At 37.7% G+C, this 20,070-nt stretch overlaps 1 protein-coding gene and 1 long non-coding RNA gene across 3 annotated transcripts in view; one reads left to right on the forward strand and one right to left on the reverse strand.

The window, feature by feature from the left end:
- Positions 1 to 10,348: 10,348 nt before the first annotated feature.
- On the reverse strand, positions 10,349 to 18,799 carry LOC124606039. Of its 2 annotated transcripts, none has more exons than XR_006978692.1 (3): positions 18,746 to 18,799; positions 18,506 to 18,637; positions 10,349 to 10,482 (listed from the first exon to the last, which is right to left on the reverse strand). It is a non-coding gene; the product is annotated as an uncharacterized LOC124606039 (long non-coding RNA). The 2 variants fall into 2 exon arrangements; XR_006978691.1 differs by having other exon boundaries at positions 18,742 to 18,794.
- Positions 18,800 to 18,819: 20 nt separating this feature from the next.
- LOC124606028 (ras-related GTP-binding protein C) overlaps positions 18,820 to 20,070 on the forward strand; it is a 114,358-nt gene continuing 113,107 nt past the window's right edge. Inside the window, exon 1 of the mRNA XM_047137995.1 lies at positions 18,820 to 19,395. Within this exon, the coding sequence (XP_046993951.1) occupies positions 19,393 to 19,395 (3 nt within the window). The 5' untranslated portion in view covers positions 18,820 to 19,392. The remainder of the gene's footprint in view (positions 19,396 to 20,070) is intronic.

A 20,070-nucleotide genomic window follows, 5' to 3' on the forward strand; every position in this document is an offset into this window, starting at 1 on the left:
TACATGGCCAGATCAGTCATTTAGATGGTTGCCCCTGTATCTACCAAGATCCATGGTGTGTGTGTGTGTGTGTGTGTGTGTGTGTGTGTGTGTGTGTAAAAAATGTTTTCATTTCTATTTATGTGCCTTTGAGTTAGAAACATTTTTTTTTTTTTTTTTTTTTTTCCTGGAAGGATGTGTAAATTCACTTCCCAATGTTGTTGCTATATGAAAACTGATATGGGAAAATCAAACACTTAGTCAAGACAATGAGTATTTTGTTTTATTAAACAAAGCAATATTTATCACATTAAGGTTTTTACAGAGTAATCAAGGTATACAAGCCACGATTCAAACTGTATATGACTTATCAAAATGCAGATAGAGTAAAAACTATAAAAATAAATACAAAAAATTCAAATCACAATAGATATATGAATTACTGCCTTCAGAGAAAGCTCTTACTCAATATGTCTTTTAAGTACAAATGTGACTATTACAAAAGATTTAAGTACATAAGAAGCAAAACATTAGGCAATGCTGAAATAAGTAGACTAAAAAGTAGAACAGTAAGGATAGCCAGCACTGACAATTAAAATCACACATTAAATTATTCTGCAATCAGCCACAATTTGGACACAAATATCACAGACAACTGCAATATAGGTTTTACATTTGTTCCTTGTTGCAGTGCAATAATAACTATATTTGGTGCTATATTCTCACAATATGAAAACTGGGTATGGAATATGTAAGAAAACACATCTTAGTTTCACAACCATTTACCATTAAACATTGGCTTCTCTAAATCCAGCAGAATGTAAATGTTCAAAAATACAACTTTATACAAAAAATGTCGTTATGAGTATGTAATTCACAACCACCATTTATATTTAATAGTTTCGGCTAGCCACAGGCCACTGAATTACGCAATTTTCTTAACCCTTTTGGATCCACTGTCAGACTATGTCCAACATATTGATTTTCCGATATATGTCAGACACATTTCCATTAGTGTAATAAGTATAAATAACACAAGTTGGGAAGAATGCAATGAGTAGAAAAATAGGATTGGAAAGGGTTAAGATGGCAGTTGGGGTCCATACTCACCAAGTAAACAACGCGAAACCACAATCAGCTTAACAAGTTTCTCTTTCTTCCGATTTCTTTGCCTCCAACAGTATCAGAACTTACTTATTTACACCAAGTGAGTAAGTTTATGTACTATACAAAAGAACGCAGCAATCTCCGCGTGGATTTTAACTGCTAACATTTTAATTAGTGAAAACAGCCATTCAGTGTTCAGTGGAGGCACTGAGCAATATATAGGCACATGACCCAAAACAGCCAGCCTCAGTTTGCATACTTGTTTACTTCAAAGTAAACACACACACTGACATTGCAATTAGACAGTTGTGCCTTTCATTCATTCTTACCTACTGCTTAACACTCCATTACACAGTGAGTGGTTTTCTGTTCTCTTTCCATAGTATTCCCACCAGGACCTGGCAGTATTATGTTAGGTAGCAATATCTAAATATGTTCTCTACAATTAAGTTCACTCCTTGTGTCTTATCAATACATTAGTTTATGTCATACTATCAAAATGTGCCACTCCACCAACAAAACAGATATGTTTCTAAATGAGGTTTTAACAACTACTGTTCTGTGGTACATTATTTTTAAATTATCTAAATTACCAGTAAAAATGTGGCACATACATAAATAAATGAAGATAGTGTATCACAATTTAAAATTCTTCAGTGTCTACTACTTGGTACTTTGTTTTAGAAGCTAAGGAAATTGTTACACTTAATTGTTATTCTACACATGAACAAATCATTTCATCAAACAGCTCTTCTATGTCTTGAAAATACGACACTGAGCTTATTATTATTAAAAAAAGAAACAATTTTCTTCTCCCATAACATGTTCTTCTCAACAAGTAGTAATGTAACTGCTACATTTAGCTTTCTATAATGGAAATTAATGTACAAACCTATATCAATAAGACTATGTAACATTATTTAACTGCATCCAATGAACTGTGGAGGAACTTGCTAGTTTCATGTTCTTACAGCTATAGTATTGCTGGACTGTCATTCTTTAGAAGTTGCAGAAGAATATGGCACAATTTTCCCTTCTCTAAATCAGCCATCATTCTTCAGTGTGCTGTGTCCCACATGTAACACTTTCATCTGCAATCTGTATATGCTGCGTCTCTTTCATTACGTCATAAATACTGCACAGTTTACCAGCTTCATCTGGCTGACAGGAAATCAAAATGAAAAATACAAAAACAAGATTCTTGTTATGCACACCATCCTTGAAACATTTTTCTGGCGTTTTAGGCTTGATTTATGTGCTATGAGACTGCAAGCTCTGAAATGACTACTGCAGGTGCTGATGGAGATTGCTAGCTTACATATGCAGCAGTGGAGGTGAGTGGAAGGGCATAAATCATGTCGAAGCCAGAAGGTACACTCTAGAGGACACACAAAAGGTAGTCTGTAGCAACATCAGGCAGAAATTCAGTATGCCTATGCCATATTAATTCACACTGCCTGTGGTACGACTTTGAAGGATTTGGCTGATGCGATGGTGGCAGGAGACATACAAATACTGATCTGTGTAATCACATTCAACATGAGAGTGCATTTTGAGAAAGATGAGCAAATAGATTTTTCATAGGCATGATGGAATAAGTATGAAGCCAAAGGAAAAGTGAGTATAACGTTCTTTTTTTTTATAATGACTCTTTCTTTGGGTACTAAATGACTTTAGAAAACACACACTCTCAGCAATATCAACGCACTTTCAATAATGTGCACTACCGACTTCATGACCACCATAACAAAATTTAAAAAATGCAAATTTAGTTTACTGTTGCTGACTTTTACTCTCAACACAATTTTTTAAAGATATGCTGAAATGTAAGTAAGGCTCTGGACCAGGAAATATTGAATACGGCATCATTGGAGAAAATACACATGGAATCTGGTAGAAGAATTCATAAGAAATAACAAATATTCTTTTTCAAAATTTTGAAATACAAAGTAATACACCCCTCCCCCACTCTAAATGTAGAAAAATGTAAGTATATGAGTAGGAAAAAACACTGTAATGTTCAAATACAGCAGTAGTGATGCAGTTTGACAAAATCCAGGTGTTATGAAATGGAAGGAGCATGTGCAGATGGTGTGGTAAGGAAGACAAAGGGTCAACTTCGGTTGTTCGGAGGATTTTAGAAAAGTGCAGCTTTGAACCCCACTATGACGCATTCTTCAGTACTGCTCAAGTGTTTGGAATCCCGACCCAATCAGATTAAAGGAAGACACTGAAGCAAATTCAAAGGCAGGCTGCGAGATTTGTTACTGGTAGGTTCGATCAATACACTTGCATTACGGAGCTGCTTCATGAACTCAAATGGGTATCACTTGCAGGAAGACAACATACTTCTTGCAAATTTAGAGAGAAACAGTATTTGTGACTGCCTGCAGAACAATTCTATTGCTGTTAACACACATTTTGCATAATGACCATGAACATAAGAGAAATTAGTGCTCCTACGGAGGCATATAGACAGTCATTTTTCCCTCTATTTGTGAGTGGAATAGGAAAGGAAGTGAAAGGTAGTGGTAGAAGGCACCCTTTATCATGCACAATATGGTGGCTTGCAGAGTATGTATATAGAAGTAGATATGTGGTATGTATCTACAAGGGCAACTCTTGGACAGACACACGTTTAAGATGAACACGGTCAGTAACAACTGCGGAGTGATCGTGACACGTCCAGAAACTATCAGTTATAATCAAATTACTGCAATACAGGATGTTATGATGAAGAGTGAGTTGAAAACAAAACTGTTGCTCTAAGGAAATTGAAGACCAGTACATTGGTTGGAAGATGAGCAATTAAAGGTGATTAATCGGAATGATGATTGACCATCTTTTGCTGCTGGGATGAATTTCATTTAACATGATCCAGATGAGACTTGCGACGAAAGTACTACAACAGTCTTCGAGAGTGGAAGACTTTACACACTTTGATGTGGAATGTGATTTATCACTTGATACTGACATAGATGAAGCACTGACTGATGTGCCAAGTGAAATGTCTTTGGATGGACACAAAGTGGGGCTGCTGGGCTATTATGCACAAGCACCAACCACACAACCGCTAAAGTATCAACTATAGTCAGATGATGATAGTGATATAATACTAAGAGTTACTGTCACTGTGCAACAATGTTATTACTTATCAGAACAGCATCACACAAAAAAATCAGCTCTTGTCACCAATAAAACTGAACTTCTAGTGTTACATCACAGAAGAGTTCATTACTATCACTAACAACAATACATTCATATCCTTCACTAACATCCACTGAATGTATTAGTCAAACTGTATGTCATATAAAATTTTATAATTTTTTCAAAATGTCAATTATAAAGCAAATAAAATATTAACATTATTCTTTAACAATATCATCGAAACTAGTATTGAAAAAATAAAACACATTGCACAATTGGTGTGCCACAAAAGCAAAAACCATCTAATTTGTATCAACATTTAAGACACAAAAATTCAGTACAATTTATCACACACTGCAGTGATTTCTCCAGTACATCAAAAAATCTATTTCTGAAAAATGACAGGTTTTTCTCTGTCATACAAAATACTGTGAAAGATTGTGACAAACACAGAATAATCATAAAAGCCCTATCCACGATGTCCAGTCATCTGTCTTTTGAACCTTGCTAAGAGTTCTCTCTCTGTTTTCTATTGAACAACATTCAAAATTATCTCCTGATGGTCTACTATACATACGGTCCCGTTATTTTTAGATATTATTTATTTAATATCATGACATCACTGCAGTGAGAATTATGTTTTTTTTACAGAAGCTGCCAATCCTGCAATAATAGAAAAATTATGTCATGGCAGTCCAGCACAATTGTAACATGCACATACACTGTCTTCTTATGACACCATAGCAGTTCTCCATGGGTAACAGTATCTTTCACGTCTCATCTATACAGACAATTTAATATTCCATGAGAGGGGCTGTGGAACTGTATAAATAAAAATGGTTGTGCGAATATAAGAAGTGGGGCGAATCATATCAAAACAAGTCTATAAAATGCAAATAATGAAGTATAATATACTGAATAAAACAATTATTCTACTGAATGGAGTTGGGTAGAATAAAAAACTAACTAAGTATATGTAGTAAAGACATTACACCTCCACATATAAAACACAACTGCCAATACTAGTAAAACATATAATAAGACTCTGTTCCAGGACATTATTACAAATCTGACAGTAGGGTAATTGTGTTCAGCCATTAAGTTACATCTTCACTTTCCAGTTCGCCTTTTTTTTGTGCATAAAATCGACAAAATTAAGCATGAGAGACAAATGTTCCTTGAGTGAAAACAGTGTTTCCAAAGCAGATGTAACAGTCCTAGAAACAAACATCTCCATATAATGTAGGACTTGGAAGGAAGGAATACCACATTATAAATGATCCACAGCAGGGAAGAAAAGATGTTACTTACAAAAGGGCATGTCAAAAGACAATGACATTAGTGTTGGACAGATTAAAACATCTTCCAAGGCTGAGGAGTATCTGTTGGTGGGTTAAGTGTTAAGATACATTTAGTAGTGAAACAGTGGTCAGTGTCTTTAGTGGCAATAAAGTGTATTGGGCAAATGTATGGTCATTTTCTCAATTTTTCAACACAAGAATGAACTATGGCTGCAAGAGGCAACAACAAAATTTCCAACTGTCTTTTACTTTAACTTATGTGGCAAACATCATTATCCTCTCTTCTCATCTTAATTTTCACCCAATAATTACTCCATTGTGTATCTTTTACTGTTTACAGTTTTCCATGGTTCACAATGCCTGTTGTATGTGCTGTGTATAACTTCTTAGTCTTACAGTGCCTTCACTTCAACCTTAGTTCTGAGCAGAAGTAAATCTTCATCTATCTATTTAAATACTATGACTATACATCTATCTCTCAGTGGCTGTTTTTCATACCCTGAAATATTGTGTGTACTCAGGGGAAAAAATATCCAACAGGATATTACTTTGGCTGAAAGTGCATTGCTGTGTTTTTTGCCTCATAATTTACATAAAGGACCTATCAATTTTCAACTTTAGTTTAGTGGCTAATACATAAATATATTTCAATACTACTACAACATACCATAATAATTTTAACCCCTTCAATGTACAGCAAAATGAATGGTTTCAAAATTATTTTTGGCTTTAACAGAGATCACATCCAGCTGTTTAAAAAAATAAACTGTTGTAGCTGTGCATCACTAAATTGAACTGAAACTACTAACCACTTTTTAGGAAACTATTCGGAGTTCTCTGAACTAGTATTAACTTACATAAAATACCTATCTAAACTTCAGCAACTCATAAAATTAAAATACAGACAAACCATGCAAATGAAAAAAATGAAAAATATAGCTTTAATCCACAAGGAGAAACAAACAATGAGAGGACAAAAAAATTGACTGATGGAGGACTTTTTTTTACATATTAGCAGTCTGCCATATGAGTTCTGATACATACAATATCCCCCTTCCAACTGCAGAACAAAAAGTACATTCTGCACAAAGGTTATCCTACATATCTAGAAAACATGACTTAAAAATTTCAAGTACAGATCTTTCCTAGAACAACTACAAGTAAATGTCATCAAAAACCTATAAGTATCAGTACACAATTTACCAGTTACTTGTTACTCTGGTTAGGATGATTATATACTAAAAGGAGTAGGAAAATTTCTATACGTTTACAATGAAAAACATTATAAAAACTCTGCTCCTTCAGTTATTGTGATGCTCTTTTGAACATTATAAAACTGTAGATAATACAAAATAATTAAGTACATGAATTGTATAAAATATTAGAAAAATAAATAACTTCAAGAAATTCAGCAAGGAGCGAAGGTATCTGCAATGCTAATAATAGTGTGTACAAACATTCAGTACACAAAAAAGAAAACAGCTACCAATATTTATTTATCAGATACCCCATCTCCTGTAACTGCCAAAAGACTAAAAAATTTTAAGTATTTATCAATCTCTGTCTTGGAATCACACGGCTTTGGTACAAAATAACTTATGTGGAAACAATCTCCATTGTACTTTTTTTTTACATCACACAGTTTATCTTGCACATACAGAAAAAAAGCTACATTGTGCAAATTGCAGACGGGGTACAATATTGTTTCAAAAATGAAAATTATCAGTCACTATAGTCTTCCTCGCCTCCAAACAAAGCATTGTAGCAGCTTACTTGTAGGACTAAGGTACAGTTTGTATGCCAAATTTTAAGAAGACTACAATCACAACGCAAAATGTTAGACTGAGATTGAGCTATTGTTGTCAACAAACAATAGCTCTTAATATGGTAAAAATTGTTCTCTCTTCTTGAACTGTTAATTCTTTCAGTTTCAATTTTCAAGGCTTGATTTGATCAACCACCTATCAAAATCTATTACCACTACATCAGGTATAAGACAAAGTCTATCATCCACGAAAAAGGATGTTCGACTTCTGAACTTACATGCTAAAAAACAATTACCTTCGTAATCATTCATTTGTAAAAAAACAAAACTTGACTAATCATGCTTATAAAAAAGGAGGTTGGTCCAATGAAATAAAATGTAATGTCCTCTTGTAGGAATGCGATCAGACAGCATCTAATTCAATGACATTGTATTTCCTTTCTTCCTTGCACAAAATTGGGTAAAAGAGGATGACGTAGTACAGTCCCACTGCAGCAAATATTATTGCCAGCACAATAGCAATAATGCCCCATGCACCAAGTCCAACCCCTGCTCTCATTTTTGGTTTTGCAGCTGAAATAACAGAAATAATCATGTTTACCAGTCTGAAACATAAATCAAGTGTGGAAGAACACACACACACACACACACACACACACACACATACACACACACACTATTTAATGCCAGTGAACACAATGAAATATCAGAACACAAAGTATACTGACGGAAGAAAAGTTGATACAAATCAATTTAATAATGTATAGTAACTTTTTCATGTTAAAGTGCCCAAGGTGCAACTAAGGAAGTGACATTAAAGAATCTCAGAAAATGGAGAACAGAGCAGGAAAATCAACGAACAGGCTATTTCCTGAAGTTAAAATCTTCTGGGTTATTAGGCCGCATCATGTTTCTTCTAAAATGTTCGACGTTTCCACCCCTATGCTGGGATCTTCCTCAGGATCTTTTGGTGTCCACTACTGCTAGAAAACTGTCAGAGACGAGTGTCGCGTCAACTTATAAAGGGGGAATTTTCTGGCGTTCGTGCTGAAGAAGTGACAGTATTGGTTCAAATTCATGTGGCTACCATTGGTGGGCCACAGTCATAGGCTAATACAGAAGAAGGGGCGTTGCTAGCTCATTTCCTGTGGATACCATTGGTGGTCATCGTCATTGGATAGAAAGGCACTGTTCTACACTTATGCTGGAGAAGGGTTATTGGTTGAAATGCCTGATACCGCTATAGGCTGGTCATCGTCAGTGGCTAGATTCGAAACGGACAGAGCAAGAGAGGGGGAATGTTTACCCAAAATATTATTGTACGCCTAGGTGACTTGGAGCGCATTGTTTATGCCGCTCACACACTGCAGCCGTGTATTTACTTCCTTGATAGCGGGGAGCCACGATGCCGGAAGCCTACAGCCGTCCTCTCTATTGAAATTACATGAATTCTTAGAAATTTCAACCGCTTCTCGGACCTCTCTTCTATAGATGTTTGTTTCTTTAGCCAGTACATGTACGTTATTAAAATCGATGTCAGAGCCACAGTTCTCGTGATGTTCCGCTACTGCCGATTTTGCACTTTGCGTAGCTTAGCGGAACATTCCGAGAACTGTAGCTCTGACATCAATTTTAATAACGTACATGTACTGGCTAAAGAAACAAACATTTATAGAAGAAAGGTCCGAGAAGCGGTTGAAATTTCTAAGAATTCATCTAATTTCAATACAGAGGACGGCTATAGGCTTCCGGCATCATGGCTCCCCGCCATCAAGGAAATAAATACATGGCCGCGGTGTGTGAGTGGCATAAACAATGCGCTGCAAGTCACCTAGGCGGACAATAATATTTTGGGTAAACATTCCCCCTGTCTTGCTCTGTCTGTTTCAAATCTAGCCACTGATGACGACCAACCAATAGCGGTATCAGGCATTTCAACCAATAACCCTTCTCCAGCATAAGTGTGGAACAGTGCCTTTCTATCCAATGATGATGACCACCAATGGTATCCACAGGAGATGAGCTAGCAACGCCCCTTCTTCTGTATTAGCCTATGACTATGGCCCACCAATGGTAGCCACATGAATTTTAACCAATACTATCACTTCTCCAGCACGAATGCCAGAAAATTCCCCCTTTATAAGTCGACGCGACACTCGTCTCTGACAGTGTTCTAGCAGTAGCTGACACCAAAAGATCCTGAGGAAGATCCCAGCAGAGGGGTCGAAACGTCGAACATTTTAGAATAAACATGACACACCCTAATGACCCAGAAGATTTTAACCTCAGTGACAACGGTCACGAAAGCCTGCAGACTTACATAAAAGGCTATTTCCTGTTCTTCGACTGGAATAAATAAGTGCTAGAAGATACCAGCAAATTTGTATAGCAGAAAAAGGGGAAGGGAATTAAAATAAAGATGACAATCTATCACCACCTGGTTAAGAGGTATTAGACATATTACAAAACGCTGGCATGTATACACATAAAATATTGCTATTGTAAAATAAATGTGAAGCATTAACCAAGTAGGAACATAAATAACACTGATGAAAATTGTGAATCTGAGTGAAAATAAGTGAGACAAAAATAAAAGGAGCAGTGACAACTACAGCACTGATTGAATTTAGTAGTAGGTAATAAAAGAAAGCTACCATGGATTAACAGTGAATAAAAAACAATAGGTTGGAAACTCAAACACAATAGTTATATACAACGCACCAACTAAATGTAAAATTGTTTTAAGGCCAGTGGAGAAATGTACATCAGAACATTTTGGAAGCAAACTTTCATTCAATGGAAACCAAGGTGAAATATTATGGAAGGAGAATGTCTGGGAAACATAACAAGAGCAACATTTTTAGAGGCATTTAAGAAACAATGGTATCATGTAGCTAACTTGAGTGCCATTTGATAACTTTAATGTTATACTGTGCTGCACAGCTGAAATTTATTCGCATAATTTATTATTACAATTTCTGGCTTTTACTTAGGAGCTTTCACTTACCTACACATATAACACAACTGCCTACTACTTACCAACATTATTATTATTATTGTGGTTGTTATTTCTTTTTGGTGCCTGTGTTGTCTCTTCAAATCCTCGATCACCATAGTAACCTCTGAATCCCTGTCTGTTTAGTTTTGAATTCCAGGCTTGACATTCCACTGACAAAATCATACCTAAAAATAGAGATTCTGTAGTAAATTTCAGCTGCAGCTGCAATTGTCAGAACAAATTACAGCCAAGAATAGCACCTTTGTTGTTTTCCTTCTAATCAGACACTGGCACTTAGCACGCCCCAACTTACACTTAGCATACATAATGACCTTGCCACCTCTTAGTATCAATTAATACTGATCTGTCTCTACTTGGAGAGCAGATGGTACTGACTACTAAACACAGAGGTGGCGGTATATAGCTACTTTCAGTGATCAAAGGATTACTGACCCAGAGCTTTATATACCAAAATCTAAACAAGCCATGAGTGTGACAGAAAAACCTTCTTTGAGTAGTTTTATTGGTTATCTGCATAAAAAATGAAGACACACAATTAGCACAACATTGGGAGACATAATGATCACCAATTTGTTAGATGGTCATCCAAAAACACCATTCATAGCCACTCAAAACCTTAATCCCTTTTTCCGGTTTGGATTCACGAGTTAGAACCAAGACATAATGTTCTCGTTCCTTCATATCAAATGTTTCCTATCAATTCTGTTGGGTCTCTTTAGCTCAATGAGCTACTTTCATGGCTGCAGACTTGCATCTCTGACAACACCATGAGAACCTCTATTCATAATGAACAAAGCAATCACCAATAAGAGTTTCACTTATGCATCTACCATGTATACAACACCAAAAAGTCTCTTACCATGAAGTTTTACCACACACAGACATCAGTGATGAGCAGCTTCTCAGCCAGTACTCTGAAGCCCTTGCCAGAGCAATGGCTTCACATGGAAGCTCCAGGGTGCCTACTCAAACTTGGGCGAGTGAGGAGGTGAGGAGGAGGGGTGGAGGGGGGGTGGGGGGTGGGGGGGAATTACAGATATGGGGAGGAAGACGGTGTCACCAGAAACTCCCTGGCAACTCAAACTTGGGGAAAAAGCCAAAGAATTCAAGGTATGGGGAGCAAAATGGTGTCACAAAATACTCCTGACAGTGAATCGGGGACATGCCACAATAATGACTTTTCTTTCTTCTCGGCTGAGATATACTACCCATAAGCAGTACTTCACCCACAGTTTTTAACCATCGAAACTTGTATTGAATAATATTCCTATAATTTACACATTTTGAAATATTGAGTATTTTAAAATATGTGATTTATAAAACTCAAAAAAATTAAATTTCAATGCTAGGTTAAGAACACTTAATTTCCCAAGGTTTAATGAAATTCCTAAAATTCCCTAAGATTTTCCTGGTTTTTCTAAGAAAAAGGTAAGTCCCTGATAATTCCAGGTTTTCCATTAGAATCATCATCATGGGATCTATACTTCAAACCTGCCTGCAACAAATACTCTCACAATCCACCCACACCCAACAACTAGTTAAAGGAACACCCCCTTATTACCCATTGCATCAGCAGTGATAAGCAATACTTTGATACCTTGCCAAGGCCTTGACTGACTGTCACTATAGTCAAAACCTTCTCCACAAATTTCCCATACTCTACAATAACAAACCCTGAACATTTCTCTTGAAACTGTTGAGAAAGGTTCAAGCATATGGATTATGTTCCCAGATATGTGAATGACTTGGGAGACTTCTTAAGCAACAGAACCCAATATGTTACCCTCAATGGCGAATGTTTGTCAGTAACAATGGAATCGTCAGGAGTTCCTCAGGGAAATGTGATAAGACTGCTCTTACATGCATAAATGTACATAAATGAACTGACAGAGAGGGTGACCAGCAGTTTACGGCTGTCTGCTGATGAAGCTGTGGTGTACAGGAAGGTGTCATTGTTGAGTGACTGTAGGAGGACAAGAGCATGACTAAGACAAAATTTCCAGTTTGTATGTTGAATGGTAGCTTGCTCTATATGTATGAAAGTGTAAGTTAATGCGGATGAATAGGGAAAACAGTCCTGTAATACTAGAATACAGTATTAGTGCTGTACCACTTGACACAGCCGCACTGATTAAATATCTAGGTGCAATGTTGCAAAGTGATATGAAACTGAATGAGCTTGTCAGATTTGCAGTAGGGAAGGCCAATGGTACACTTTGGTTTATTAGGAAAATTTTGGGAAAGTGTGGCTCACACATCTATGGAGGAGGTGGCTTATAGAACACTTGGTGACTCATTCTTGAGAACTGCTCGAGTGTTTGGAATCCCCACCAGGATGGATTAATGGAAGACATCGAAGCAATTCAGAGGCATGCTGCTAGATTTGTTACTGGCAGGTTCAGTCACACACAAGCATTACAGAGATGCTTCATGAACTCAAATGGGAATCCCTGGAGGGAAGATGACATTCTTTTCGTGAGATATCATTGACAAAATGTAGAGAACTGGTGTTTGAGGCCAACTGCAGAATGATTCTACTGCTGCCAATGTACATTTTGTGTTGGGACCACAAAGACAAGATGCAAGAAATTAAGGCTCATACAAACACTTTTAGACAGTCATTTTTTCCCCTCACTCTATTTGCAAGTGGAATAGGAAAGGAAATACCTACTAGTGGTATGTGGAACCCTCTGCCACGCATTGTACAATGGCTTGCAGAGAATGTATGTGGATATAGATATAAGCAACACAAAATGTGCATTTCTGATACTACTGATCATTACCTGGACAGTAATAGCTTAATCTATCATCTGCCAAGAAACAGCTACCTTCCACTGTCCTCTGAAAATAGAAATACAAAATCCTTCCCACCTCTTCCAAAGCAGTATTCCAGTACACATAGACCCTATGAAATATTTTGCTTCTTCTTTATGTCACTTCTACTTTCAAATCACTATCACATGACAAAAATCCAGGTCTAGGAGCCTGGTATGAGATACATTCCTTCTTCATATTACACTTCAGCCCTGACTCAGGTGTATTATATAGGCACTACCAAGTGGAAGAGCCACCTGTGAAAATAGTCATCTTATTGACAATTGCGCTGCAACTACTCCAGTCTTTTATGAATGAGTGTCAATATCTGGCCAAGAATAACTATACCATCTAGTGGTAGAGATGCCACTGAGCACAACATAGTTAACTGTAATGGCCATTTCACAAACCATTCCATCAGGAAATCACCCTCATACACCATATCCTCTGAATCATGCAGATGGGAAATGCACCTAACATATATCATTGGTTCCACTAGTCTCTGTCCCATACCAGTCTCCATCTATTTACAACCCCTGGCCTCACTCTCCCTCCCCAATCAGCTTCTTACTCCTAGCTCCCTAGTTTTATAGGTCTATGTATCCACTTCCACACTTTTTCCAGCAGTCACCCTCTGCACTGTATTAGCCACACCTCTTGTATCACCATGTGTACTTCTACCCCTGCCTACATTTAGAGCAAGTTTTCTCTGGTTCTATACTCTTATGCCTTCCCTTGTTGTTATATGCTCCTAGCCATTGCCTCTGCCTTTCCATTTTCTCTGCCTTGACCATAGCTCCCACTCATGCACTTCATTCAACACAACTCTTCACAACAGTCAGGCAATAGTGCTGGGTTATTGTAGTTGTGAATATGTGGCAAGAAGTGCATGGATTACAGAACTATGAGACTCATATCTCATACTGGCAAAGCTATTGCTTATGTATTTCTGGTAACAATGGGAAAAGAAAAGATAGAGAAAAACTCATCACAGGAGTAATCTGGATTCAAGAGAGATAGGGAAACAAGAGGCACCACTATATGTGGGAGCTGTTGTTGGAAATAATTACATAAGTCAACTGAGAGATGTGTGTTTCATTGACTGGGAAAAACCTTAGAGTGAAACGATGTTTTACTCTAGTGAAAGAAATAGGAATGGACTGGAAGAACAATATCTAAGACTGAAAAAGCCGCTGTAAGACTCCAAGATGAAGGAATGGATCAGATAATCTCCATGCAGCAACCTTGTCCCCAGCTATTTTTAATGTCTATGGGAACAGATATGGGAAGCTTTGAATGGGGGAGGAGGATGAGGGGGGGGGGGGGGGGGGAGAGGGGGGGAGGAGGAGGGGGGGGGGGGAGAGAGAGAGAGAGAGAGAGAGAGAGAGAGAGAGAGAGAGAGAGAGAGAGAGAGAGAGAGAGAGAGAGAGAGAGAGAGAGAGAGAGAGAGAGAGAGAGATTTATTAAATATGTGGGTCATTAATCATTAAGTGGTCACCCCACAGAAAGTGAAGATGATCTTCATAAGATAAAGGAAGCAATAAGAAAAATATAGAATTAGTATAACCATACCAAAGGCAAAAAGTGATTAAAATAGCAGAGACTTACAATTGGTTAAAAATTGGACAAGTTAACTTCACTTATTTGGGAAGGATACCTTATGCTAATTGAAGCCGTACCTGAAAAATTATGAAGAGATTATCGTATGGAGAGTGAGTATTTAGAAAAATAAGAGGGTTACTAGTAATAGTAGCAATAGGAATTGATCCAACAAATTTAAAAGTGTTTTATTTGGATGAACTTAAACACGTCTCGGAAGCATTGATGTTAATGAAGAGAGGTGTAAAATATGTGGAAAGCTTTGAAATTAAGCTATGAAAAAGAGTGGCAAAAATTAAATAGGTTGAAAAAGGAATGAGGAGGAGGAAATTAGTGTTTAATGTCCCGTCGACAAAGACGTCTTTAGAGACCAAGTGCAAGCTCGGATTAGGGAAGGATGGGAAGGAAATTGGCCATGCCTTGTCAAAGGAAACATCCCCGAATTTGCCTGAAGCAATTTAGGGAAACTGTGCAAAACCTAAATCTGGATGGCCAGACGCCAGTTTGAATCTTGGTCCTCCCAAATGTGAGTCCAGTGTGCTAACCACTGCACCACCTCGCTCGATGGGAAAGGAATGAAGATGCATTTGAAAGAGCAAAGAAAACAAGTACTCTCCTGAAGCTTCCTGGCAGATTAAAACTGTGTGCTGGACCAAGACTCGAACTCTGGACCTTTGCCTTTCGCGGGCAAGTGCTCTACCACCTGACCTACTCAAGCACGACTCACGGTCCACCCTCACAGCTTTACATCTGCCAGTACCTTCTCTCCTATCTTCCAAACTTCATTCATATCAGTGCACACTCTGCTGCTGAGTGAAAATCTTATTCAAGAACTCTCCTGAATATACCACAAATTGGAAAATGAACCGGGCCAGACATTCTATAGAAAACTGTCTGAAAGATAAACAGAACCATTGAAGGAAAAATAGAAGGGCAAAGAAGCAGAGTTAGAAGATAATGGGATGCTAGCAGATTTGAGGATGACATATTATAATTGGGAACAAGAAATAGCTAGAATGGAAAGCGTGAAGTACTGGTGAACATAAAGCAAGGATTGCAAAAAAATGTATTCAGTAACTACAGTCAAGAAAAGCCAAGGTTACTTCACAGTACAGTAGAGATTTCTCTAGAGAGAGAGAGAGAGTTCTCAACTGCAGAACCCCAAAGCAATCACACACAGTAAGATGCAGTTAAACTCACTACTGATGAGCTATGAAATGCATTCTGAAATGTTCACTCAGTGCTAGTTATCCCATATTTACTGTGTCTTGTAGTGGTCACATCTCTAAATAATCCATTATTCTGACACATGACACTCGGTTGGTGCCCTTGTCACACAGCCGGCCGAAGTGGCCGTGCGGTTAAAGGCGCTGCAGTCTGGAACCGCAAGACCGCTACAGTCGCAGGTTCGAATCCTGCCTCGGGCATGGATGTTTGTGATGTCCTTAGGTTAGTTAGGTTTAACTAGTTCTAAGTTCTAGGGGACTGATGACCTCAGCAGTTGAGTCCCATAGTGCTCAGAGCCATTTGAACCATTTGAGCCTTGTCACACAATGACAAATGTTCTAATAAGCTGATGAAAGCTCAATGTCAAACAGGGAATGAATTGTGTAAACAGAGTGCAGGCAAGGAATATGACCAGTTCTAATCAAAATATCATTTTTCTGCATTTTTACACCAATGTAATGCAACATTAACGGCAATATCAATACGAACATTTTCAATCAAGTTCAGGAAAGTAGAAGGAGAAATGGACACCTCTCAGAGAAAAAAAGTTCCACTGGGCTGATTCACAAGGGCACATAAAATCTAAATGCCTCCACTGGTGATTCTGTGCAGCCTAATATTAGTCATACATCCCCCCCCCTCCCCCACTGTATCCCTAACACTTAGAGAAAGCTTTTGACAATGTTGACTGGAATACTCTCTTTCGAATTCTGAAGGTGGCAGGGTCAAATACAGGGATCGAAACGCTATTGTAAATTGTAATAAGAAACCAGATGGCAGTTATAATAAGAGTTGAGGGGCATGAAAGGGAAGCAGGGGTTGGGAAGGGATTGAGACAGGACTGCAGCCTATCACCGATGTTATTAAATCTAATTTTGGAGCAAGCAGTAAAGAAAACAAAAGGAGAAACTTGGAGTAGGAACTAAAATCCACGGAGAAGAAATAAAAACTTTAGGTTTGTCAGTGACATTGTAATTCTGCCAAAGACAGCGAAGGACCTGGAAGAACAGTAAAACGGAATGGACAGTGTCTTCAAAGGAGGATATAAGATGAACACCAACAAAAGCAAAATGAGAATAATGGAATGTAGTCTAATTAAATCACTTGATGCTGAGGGAATTAGATTAGGAAATTAAAGTAGTCGATGAGTTTTGCTATGTGGGAAGCAAAATAACTGACGATGGTCGAAGCAGAGAGGATATAAAATGTAGACTGGCAATGACAAGAAAAGTGTTTCTGAAGAAGAGAAATTTGTTAACGTCGAGTACAGATTTAAGTGCCAGGAAGTCTTTTCTAAAAGTATTTGTATGGAGTGTAGCCATGTATGGATGTGAAATATGGACAACAAATAGTTTAGACAAGAGAATAGACGCTTTCGAAATGATGTGCTACAGAAAAACGCTGAAGATTAGTTGGGTAGATCACATAACTAATGAGGATATACTGAATAGAAGGTGGGATCGGTCGGTTGGGCATGTTCTGAGGCATCAAGGGATCACCAAATTAGTATTGGAGGGCAGCGTGGAGGGTAAAAATCGTAGAGGGAGACCAAGAGATGACTACACTAAGCAGAGAAGGATGTCGGGTGCAACAGTTACTTGGAGATGAAGAAGCTTGCACAGGACAGAGTAGCATGGAGAGCTGCATTAAACCAGTCTCTGGACTGAAGATGACAACAACGACAACAACAACAACCACCCTAACATAGTGACAACAACTTTGCCAAGGTTGAATTTTTCTTACAGTTTAAGGGAGACGTTTTGAACAATACCCATTCGTAGTGGATACTATCTCAAATAGGCCTACTCCACTGTTACAAGACTTTCATTCATTCTGAAACATATTTCGCCTAATTTCTTTTCCTTGTTTGAAAGCCAAGTATTAATCAGTCAAAGACACTCACTCATGCTGATTCTGTAATCCCACCATTTTCTCGCCCCCCTGGCATTGCTTCCACATTAGCTGTCTTGAAATCTAGTGGAGCTTTCTCTACAATTGAAGACAAACATAACAAAGTTCAATGAAATAACTTATACATGCTCTCATAAACTTGCCAGGTTGCTATACACTCAAATGAGATAACTGATTTAAAATAAATTATACAAGGGCTGTAAGGTTTAAATTAAAACACATGCACTGCTAAATATGTAAAAGTCTAAATAAAGAGCAATAAGTGTTTATTGGTACAAGCAATAAAATTAATACTATTACCTTACACAACATGCAACATGAAAATTATTCGCATAATCTAATTTACTCCACACTATAAAGTACCACATCCATCCATTACAGAAAGATGAACAGGTGTTTATGTGTATTGCATGATTTTCCGCAAGGTGACGTAGCCACTTCTGTTTTGTGGCCACAGTTTTATTTTTTTACTAATGTAATTTCGCCGAACAGTTCATCGCAATAGCCACAGCGAGTTCATTCTATTGAATGGCCAGTTGGGAAATATAAGAATGGATTCTAATGACAAATTTTTTTCTTTATTGTGTGCGCGCGCCTGACGACAAAAAATCTGACAGAACAGCAAAACATACTTACACATGCTTAGCAACAGAAATGTAATACTGAAGCGAATCATTCTCCGCTTTGTTAGCGAAGCCGCACCTTACGATGCTGCTAACGCGAACAACTCTCCCGATTAGCGTCATGTACCATTGTTATGTCAAAGTCCTAAAGAAAAAGATATTACAATTAAAACATGTCAGTATTGACATTCCTACAAAAAACAGACTACCAGACAAGTTAGCGTAGGGCAAATTAGTTGCGCTCTCTACCTACGAGTCTTCGACGGTCTTTCTACAACAGCGTTGTCAGCACTCCGTTCTCACGTTGGTACTAATAACTTTGTACTGTAGCATTTTGGTGGCGCAGTATGACAGCCTGCTGTATGACGTCACTAGAAAAACGAACATCATGAGCAGAACATCCCGTTTGTGTAGTTAAATAATTGTCTGCATAACAATTACATCAAGCGTGACATGATACGCCTTATTACGAGAGGAAAAGTGAACCAAACACCACTGTCACAAGCACACCGTGGGAGTGTGTGCAGTCAGGAAGAGTAAACGTTGCTTCCGTAATACAACCATAACAAACAAGCACGTGCAAAGTTCATATCAAAATAATGTGAATGAAAATTGTTTCAAATGAGCTATTTGTATTTATGTATTTAGAATATCTCGGCATTCGGGCACGAGAAAGTAAAAGCTAAGAATTATTACTGAAGATAGTGAGTTAGGCTGCAGCTGTGCAAACAGTTGTCGATTCTGCTGTTGATATGGAAAACTGAGTCACCTGTAGTTGCTCTCCGATCATATGACTGTTTGAAGTACTGAATTCCGTTACTTGGATTTGTTTACTGTTCATTCTATTGGTATCTGGACACTGAGGACGTCTCTGAACGGCTTGTCAAAAGAGAAAGAGGGATGGTAAGTGGTGAAACTGGAATTTTGAAGTAATTAATGACTAGACATTATGTTCTTTCGACAAAAATTTAGATGCAGCTGGAATATTTTTGTTTTGTGTCTTTCGAGCCGAAACGTTTACGAATGAGCGACAGTTTGGGTTTAGTGTTCAACGAGATCATTAAATTGTCTTAGAAAACATTGGTGTATTAGCTGTCAAATAAGGAAGCAGTCGGACATGGAAGGATTGTCACCTTTGCATTACCCCATAAATTTATTGACTCATTGTTCAAAGGTAGACATGGCTGTGAAAACATCTTGACTCTTAAAACATTTGATCAGTTATATTGTTTTGTTTCACAGTATAACGCCTTCCTATCCGTAAGACAGACTTAAAAATTTTGGACCCCCAGATTAATTTCAGAGTTTCAGAAGTGTAAAAATTCTTTACTACTAGAAGTTCCGCCGTCGTTCCCATTGAAATATATGAATCGTCAGATACAGTTAAGTGAAAGCCAAAGATTAGTGACAAAGGTCTGATTTTTTGATAAAGGTTTTCAACACCTACTTAAACATGTATTTTGCTGGCAAAGCATGCTAATCGAAAAGGCTGTATAATATTGTAGGTAATTATTCATTGAACTTGTCAAGTATTTAGCAGACACTCTTATGTCATAGATCATGCCGACCCAGATATGA

This window comes from Schistocerca americana, chromosome 1, assembly GCF_021461395.2.
Source record: "Schistocerca americana isolate TAMUIC-IGC-003095 chromosome 1, iqSchAmer2.1, whole genome shotgun sequence".
Lineage (NCBI taxonomy): Eukaryota > Metazoa > Arthropoda > Insecta > Orthoptera > Acrididae > Schistocerca > Schistocerca americana.